Source organism: Pempheris klunzingeri, chromosome 3 (genome assembly GCF_042242105.1).
Source record: "Pempheris klunzingeri isolate RE-2024b chromosome 3, fPemKlu1.hap1, whole genome shotgun sequence".
NCBI lineage: Eukaryota > Metazoa > Chordata > Actinopteri > Acropomatiformes > Pempheridae > Pempheris > Pempheris klunzingeri.
In genome coordinates this window covers 22668924-22677372 of record NC_092014.1, presented here as the reverse complement: position 1 = coordinate 22677372, position 8449 = coordinate 22668924, and the positions used below count along the sequence as shown (strand labels likewise).

The following is an 8449-nucleotide window of genomic DNA, read 5'->3' as shown; positions in this document are numbered from 1 at the left end:
TCACAGCTTCTTCCAGCTGCCTTCCCCCATTGCCCTAGACGAATATACTGAACTTCATGTGTAAAATCAGTAGAATGCCCCTTAAAAACTAGACTGTGACAAAGGGACCCCTGGGGGTCGGGGGCCCCAGGACAGATGCCGCCTTACCCTGCTGTTAATCCAGCCTCACTGACACCTGTGATCTTCACACACACTCCCGCAGAGAAGACAGAGGCAACCCACACGCACCGATTCACACTCACACATGCGTAGCCACCCACAGACAGACAGACAGATAGAGAAACACATAACTGGTGTCTCACCACAAACACACAAACACACACACAGACAAAACCGACACACCCCGCCATTCGCTGTCCTGGCCTTGTTTACTCATGGCCATCACAGCTCCGCAGCAGTCAGCCTCATCATTCCATAGATTCCTGTGTCCTCGCACTATTTTATGTGCTTTGTAAAAACACTTGTGCTTTTTCTGCTCTTTAAAGATAAGAGATCACACGGGCACTAGTAAATAATGCTGATGTGACAAAAGTGACGGACTGGGAGAGATGATGCTGCGAATCAGAGCATACACACTGGATATAATACATTTAAGGCTGACATTTTCATACATTTTGCATTTGAAACGGTCAAATCGAATTGTTCTGCATGCTGTCCTATATGGAGGGCCACACTGCAGTGACGCATATTTAAATGAAATTGAAACATCAATTAAAACTGGGACCAACTGGAGATAACAAGTCAAAACTCGCCTCAGGAGGCCTTTATCTGTGCAACACTGCCATCTGTAGACTATTAACGATGACCCTGGTTGCTCCACAGATGCCCCCATTATCTTTGCTTAATTGCCTTATTGTCAGGTTTAGTCTTACGTAACACAGCTAAACAAAAGATGCACTCATGATTTGTTTGACACAGAAACAGGCCAAAAGGTAATTTTCTCTATTTACTTTATTCTTTTAAATGCTTGGTTTCCTACCACAGGCCAAAGGTATTTAGGCCGCTGAACTACGAGAGCTCTAAATTGCCTGTTCAGAGTGGATTTGTTTGTGTTGTGTTACAACCCAGTGACAAACCAGTGACCTGTCCAGGATACTGACCCTGTGAGCATGCACAACAAAAAGCACCTATAGGGACTATATGGGGGATTATACTCTAGATGCCATCATACAATCTCATCCATACAATCCATATTAACAGCACACATTAAAAATGCTGTGAGCAACAAAAAAATAAACAATACTAAAATGTATAATGTATCCTTATTTCACTTCACTTTTTGACAAAAGGTTTCCAGCACAACCTCAGCTGCTTCCAAAGTGCATTTCACATCACTTACTAAGCCCTTTTCAAATGTATCTCTGTTAGTTAGTGTCTCACTTTTCTTTAACCGTGAATAACAAGTTTCAACATACTTCTCAAGTCTTTCAGATGGACATCAGAGAGTCATAATGCCATCTAGTGATAAACCATGGCACTGCACAGGCTGCCAATATGTGAACAATGAATCAGCTGCCATAATAGGCATGGTGATTTTAATGGACTATGGGGACATGTAATCATTCATTGTTTATAATAAACCCTAAATTCACACAGACACAATGGAATGCAGCTCAAATATAAGGTATCACAACATTTATGTATCTGTCAGAATATAAAAAATTGAATCCTGGTATAATTGAGTTTTAAAAACTAATATATTTCCAAAAAATTCAACGTGACTCAACTTAAATATTTTTTATCTTCGTCAGGCTGAAATTCATATCTGCTGTGACAGTTGGGAGATTGTCCATTATGGTGAATTGTTTATCACAAGATGAAATAAAATGTGCACACGTCTGCATATCAGAGATATCTATATTTACACAGAACCAAGGAGCCTCTCACACTCTTATTGTCTTGATAAACAAAAGTCTTTGTCATCACTACGTGTTCCCATGAGGCAGAGCGGTGCGGGTCGTAACCATGGATGTAACCATGGCGTAATGCGCCTACGTCATATGTCTGCGCGACGTCCACCCTCTGACATTTTCAATGACAGCCAGCACAGTTTCTTTCGTAACACAGGTGATTTAACCATAAACCGAGTGTCGTGCAAAGAGCCGCACATTCAGCTAACATGGCCGGCCAAGCGATGATTCGCCAGTGTTTAAAATGCAGAGGTAAGCAGTAAGTCTTCGGTTTACTTCAGCAGCGACAGCTAGGAGCTAATGCTAAAAATGCTAAAAACACGTATCTAATGTAGCATACCATAAGCCATGAGCCACCAGATAACAGCAGCTGCTCCGGACATCATGTTTCATAACACACTTGTTAATTAACTTCAGCTAACTGATATTTTAATGACTTCTGCAACACATTGCTGCAGAACTCACTAGCTGTGTAGCTACAGTGTACTTCCACCTGTTAGGTTGTCTCTAAATCCCCCTACTGGCAGTATTTTAAACAGGGTTTTTTTAAGGTTTTGAGCGCTGAGGTTGTGAATAGTCCGAAAACTACTTCCTTCAGTGTGTTACGTATGTGTGACAGTGTTGTAACATAGACTACATGTAACAGTGCCCCTGCAGTTGAGCTCACGTGCTTACAGTGTGGTCCCGCCCCCACGCGACAGTGAGGAGAAGGCGATGTTGGACCGGATGCTGCGCGTGGACCATGCGGGTGAGTACGGGGCCAACCGCATCTACGCCGGACAGATGGCAGTGTTGGGCCGGTCAAGGACCGGACCTCTCATCCAGGTAAGGACAGAGTCTGACACGTGGCTTTTAAGGAGGACGGATTTACAAGGCATCAGACATCACTGTGAACTTTACATTTGTCCCTTCTTGTGTACTTTTAAATGTTCACATCTGACAATTAGAATATTTAGAATAAAATCTTGCCTTGTGTCACTTCAGTGTTTCATCCAAAGTGATCATTATTGGACTGAAGTTCAGCTCAAACATACAGAAATTGCACCCCATTTGGTTCTTTTATTGCGATACAAAAATAGACAATTTCATATGTGTGTATTCAGCACGAGTGCATCACCTTTGACACGCCCTGGTCATGTTTGCTTTTCTTTAGGAAATGTGGGATCAAGAAAAGAAGCATCTCGAGAAATTCACTGAAATTCTGGCTGAGAACAGAGTTCGTCCCACAGCACTGTTACCCCTCTGGAACATTGCTGGGTTCTTATTAGGTTGGTAGAGGCCATACATATAAAGCAGAGTTTATATACTATTTACTTTATTTACTTTGAAGAACAAAAATAATGCATAATAGAATAATGATTTTTGTTTTAGCATTGGATTATTTGTACTCTTTTTAGTTAAGTTTGTTTGGCTTGTTATTCTACATTATTTAACTAGGTGGCCTGCTGCAGTTTTTAAGGAATACGTAGTCAGGTGTTGCTTTATTAAATCGTAACCGTGCATTTCTTCTGTATTAAATCTACTCTAGGTGCATCCACCGCACTGCTGGGAAAAGAGGGGGCGATGGCCTGCACTGTGGCGGTGGAGGAGAGTATTTCTGAGCACTACAACAGCCAAATAAGAGCTCTGATGGAGAAGGACCCAGACAGATACATTGAACTGTTACAAGTGAGTCGACCACTGGTTTCTCTGTAACTCTCTCGGAACAAGAAAACACGCTTGTCAAACACATTGTACATGTAGAGAGGATCGAGAGAAAAATGAGACAGAGGGGGAGAAGTTCTCAAGTGAGGAGAGACACAAGTAAGACAGTAGAAGAAGTACTGCTGTACACAAAATCATCATCGCAGCGCATGAATAATACCCTTTTAAAATGCATTATATCTTTGGTAAATGGAAAAAACTGACACGTGTTGTCAGAGATCGTGCCAAGTACGTCTCTGGATATTTTCCAGATGGGTCAAACTAGCGCTCAACCAATTAAGATAGACCTCCTTCAAAGAGGGTCTTTTAAAGAGTGGTTTCATCTGGTATTTTGCATGATCCTATTACATAAAATACTTAGGCTTCACGGTAGATTCATGCAGTTAATTTGAAGAAAAATTGTGATAAAAAAGGTCTCAGAATACCAAGCAGTTGGAGCAACACTCAGCGGTGAACCATATAAATACAACAATTAAAAAAAAAAAAAAAAAAAGAGCAAAATCTAAATGTTCTTGTTGCTGGTCTTTTATTATCAGTCCTGATAATAATAGCTTGACACATCTGTCGTTGTCACATTTATCTGAAGCAGAACATTGATTCAGTGAAGTCTGCATAAGTTCACGTCCTCACTGATTGGTCTTTCATAGGTTATAAAGGAATTCAGAGATGATGAGATGGAGCATCATGACACAGGACTGGAGCATGATGCTGAAACAGTAAGTATAGTTTGTAATTGGTTGGTTGATAATGTCCTCTGTGTTTCAGATGTTTTTCGCTGGTGTTGTGGGTTTAGCTCACTGACCTGATCTATTATGTAACAAGGACATTTTAATTTCACAGCACAATCCACACAAATACTTTGATTTCACTTTGATCAGAGGACTCTTTGTGGTATCAGAGTGCGAATAAATACAGTCATTCGAGTGTGTTCAGTTAAAAAAGTCTTTGCAAGTCTTCTTATATTTGCATTTCTAATACTGCTATCTGATTGTGTTTTGTTTTAGGTACCTGGATACTGGCTGCTTAAAAATGTAATACAGCTTGGGTGCAAAGCTGCAATATATGCCTCTGAGCGTGTCTAGCATTGTATTTAGAATACTTACAGATATTCACCAAAATATGTTTTGATATATTGACTCAGTTTGTATAAATAAAGTATTGTCAGTTCACACTGTGCTCCACTTATCTAATGCAGCACCTTGTTGTACGGTTACAAGACAAAATCTAGTGGTGAATGGACTGCACTTGTATGGCGCCTTTCTAGTCTTTTGGACCACTCAAAGTACTGTAACACCACATTCACCCATTCATACACTGATGACAGCCTGAGCCACCAAGCAAGGTGCCAGCGTGTTCATCAGGTAATAGACCAACTATTCATACGCTGTGCTTCGGGAGCAATTTGGGGTTGAGTATCTTTCCCAGTGGCACTTAAACATGCAGAGTGGAGAAGCCAGGAACCAGAAAACCTTCAACCTTCCTGTTACTGGACGACACAGTTACATGGTTAGATATAAACATTCACAGTTTCTAAATGTTTCTTCTTTGTACAGTGTATGATACATGGACTGTAGGTGGGGGCAATCCTGCCTGAATTAAACGGCAGATCTCCCCACTGTTGTATTAGTGTAAATCCTGTCTGCCACCATTGAGAGTCAAGATGAAAAGCAGCAGCGTGCACAGCTCCAAATGTTGAACACTTCTGCTGGTTTTGATTACGCTGATTACGACGGCTTGTTGCAGAAACGCATTCACGATAAATAAGAAGACTTTTTGTGCCAGTTTGTTTTTACCCTTGAGACGCAACCTGCCTGATAAGTGACGGTGGGTGAGAGAATTGGTGAAATAATTGCATTTACATCAAGAACACTCAAGTGATCCAATGAAATAATGGGAGTTTACAGAAATAATCTTCCTATCAGCTAACGTAAGACCTTTTTAAAGCCTATTCTTCTTTCAGATATCTGAGAAATCTTGTACCTGCTGGTGCAGCGATGGACAACGGACAAAAGTCTCTTGCTTGCTATTAACTGTAAGATAAATACCTAAAATACATGTAATGAGGACATATTGTTGCTAGCATACACAGCCGTCATACCCTTCAACAAACTCTCCCGTTTCACATAGACTAGTTCATATATCAAGCTGAGCAATGGCTTGTCACTCTGGCCTAACTGCTAAGCGCCGTCACACAGCTGTTCTGGGTACATTAGGTCATTGAGAAAGAGGGATTGACAAGAGGCTCGTCCAGGGGCCCCTGATCTATTAGGCCTTTCAGCAGGTTGAGCAAAGTGTTCATTCCCCTCCTGGTCAATATCAGTTTGTCCTGACTGTACATTGAGTACTGACCCAAGGCCTTTTTACCCATTGGTTTAGCCTTTTCATGCACCCGGGACACGATGAGGCAGTGATTTATGGCCAGTGGTGGGGCTGATAGGACTTAAATGAAATCCTTTGATGGTAATTTGTCTCTTGGCTCTAGCAGGCAGTAAGGGTGCTTAGATGGAAAACTTCACACTACAGTATATATGAGCACAGGTGGGTGACAAATTAAAGGAAAAACTAAGATAATATATAGTGTCCCAGCAAGGGATTGAGCCACCTCGACAGCCTCAATCTACAAACCTGTGGAACACCATTCTTCTGAAAGATGTTCATTTGGTGTTTTGATATTAGCGGAAAGGTCTATCCAGCACCTTTTAAGATGATCTGTAATGACTATTGTCAGTATGGTGGTGGGGTGGTTAGGACTGTTGTCTCACAGTAAGAAGGTTCCGGGTTCATACCGCTGGCTGGCAGGTTCGTGGTTTGAGCCCCATGCTTGCATGGGTTTTTCTCCAGGTACTCCGGCTTCCTCCCACTGTCCAAAGAACATGCAAGTTGGGTTAATTGGTGACTCTAAATTGCCCCTACGTGTCTGTGAGCATGAATGTTTGTTTGTTTCTATGTTGACTGGTGACCAGTCCACAGTGTACCGTGCCTCTCACCCAAAGTCAGCTGGGATTGACCCCACACGACCCTTAAGGATTGGCGGTATAGACAATGGATGGATGGATAGCGTCAGGTCAAAATTTCAATTTATCCTATACTTAGGTTTCTGATATTCCCATTAAAATGTAGTTTTTGTTAATTCTAATTAGCAAATGTTAGCATGTTAATACATACTAAACTAGGATGGTGATCATCGAAAACACATCAAGTTCTCTTAAACACAGCATTATGTTTATTTAGTAAATTTTGATTCCATTTGGATGAAAATAGATGATAGATCAGGGTATGCTATAGGATAGGACTACGTTGTGACTGATCGCTCAGAGGATGTGGAATGAACGCCACTTCTGACTCAAGAAAACTACGATGACGACACCCATAGAGTCAAACACAAGACTTCAAAATTGCGGTCCACAAACCAGTAGCTATGTTCACTTATACGGTCTAAGGCCTCAAGCACAGCATCATACACCTGCTAGGCATGACTCTCAGTTATACAGTTGTACAGAGTTGCTGCTCTTCTTCATTCTGTGTGATTGTAAGCTGAATATCATCAGACTGTTGGCTTAACAGATCGAGTGTTTTGAACATGTTTCGTTATAATGACACCCCTCTCCAGTTGGTTGATTGACTATATCACACTATGTCATTCACAATCAAAATAGCTCACCTCATCCTCCAGCTGAAGCCCTCTGGTAGCCACTAAAGGTCCCCACATGCCAAAACATCCTGTTTTTAAAAAAAAAATAATTCCCTGCTACAATTAAGACTGAAAACACTTCTCTAGGTAGCTGTACTTTCATCTCCTGTGCCAGTCCTGTTTGTCTGTCTCCAAGCTTTGTGAAGTCTTTTACATATTGATTGTTTGTGACTTCTGTCTTGTCTAATGGGATATTGATATCTGTTAATGTTAATGTTACTGACATCACTGTACCCACCATGCTGTACTGAAAGCATGGTCATGTGGTCATTAAACATGGTGATGGGCATTTTTTTCACATTTTCTTTTACCTAATCTTTACAGATCAAACAATTCATTGATTAATTAAGAAAATAACCGTCAGATAAACGGATGGTTGACTGATATATTCATGTCTTTTATTCATCACCTGTCTGTACTAGAAGTCTCACATGGAGGTGAGCTGTGGCTTCACAGGCTCTGATCTATTTTGCCTTGCATGAGGTCAGAGGAGTTATTTTAGCCGGGGTGGGTTTCTATATCACACCTGACCTCCAGGGTTAATGTGCCGTATGGCCTCCATTCCTTAAAAATAGGTTCCACTTTACGGTCCATCAGCCTGAGTAAAAGCTGAGGTTAAACAGCCCAGTCCCCGCCATGTTAGCTGTGACGATATTAGCTGATTGTTTAGTGCAGCCTGTTAAGGTTAAATAAAGAATATTAAATAATTTTCCATGTCTAGTCTCTGCAAAACATAAAATGGTGTTCAGCTAATCAAAATTAATCAGTTTAATTGTATGAAGGCTGCTTCAGGGTTGTGGCACTGACCCCTTTTATTTGTATCCTGAATTTCTCCTTTGTTGGCAGTCTATTAGTTGGTCCAAGTATGCTGCAGCAATTATTATAAAAAAATTGTAATCATGTAACCTGCACAAATAAATAAGAATATTATTGTTTCGATCTGAATAGAACAAAAAGGCAGAAAAACCCTTCAAATGTCAGAGCAGGTCACCTACTGTGCATAAGCAACACGAGACAGTGGGCAGCTTTGCAAATCAAAGGTAGATCATCATACGTTATCTCTGCCCCAGATTAATAGTGCTGACAGTTTTATAGCAAGGAGCAACTGTTTAAATAAAGCAACAAATGTACAGCTCCATCTGTA

The 8449-nt window shown here is 41.0% G+C and overlaps 1 protein-coding gene across 2 annotated transcripts; it reads left to right on the top strand.

Annotated features, from left to right (window-relative positions):
• Positions 1 to 2020: 2020 nt before the first annotated feature.
• Positions 2021 to 4795, top strand: coq7 (coenzyme Q7 homolog, ubiquinone (yeast)). Of its 2 annotated transcripts, none has more exons than XM_070827992.1 (6): positions 2021 to 2162; positions 2557 to 2735; positions 3064 to 3178; positions 3439 to 3578; positions 4262 to 4330; positions 4619 to 4795. In XM_070827992.1, the coding sequence occupies exons 1-6, from the start codon at positions 2120 to 2122 to the stop codon at positions 4694 to 4696; spliced, it is 624 nt and encodes a 207-aa protein (XP_070684093.1). In that variant the 5' UTR covers positions 2021 to 2119; the 3' UTR covers positions 4697 to 4795. The 2 variants fall into 2 exon arrangements, with proteins under 2 accessions (XP_070684093.1, XP_070684094.1); XM_070827993.1 differs by having other exon boundaries at positions 2048 to 2162; positions 2612 to 2735.
• Positions 4796 to 8449: the final 3654 nt, after the last annotated feature.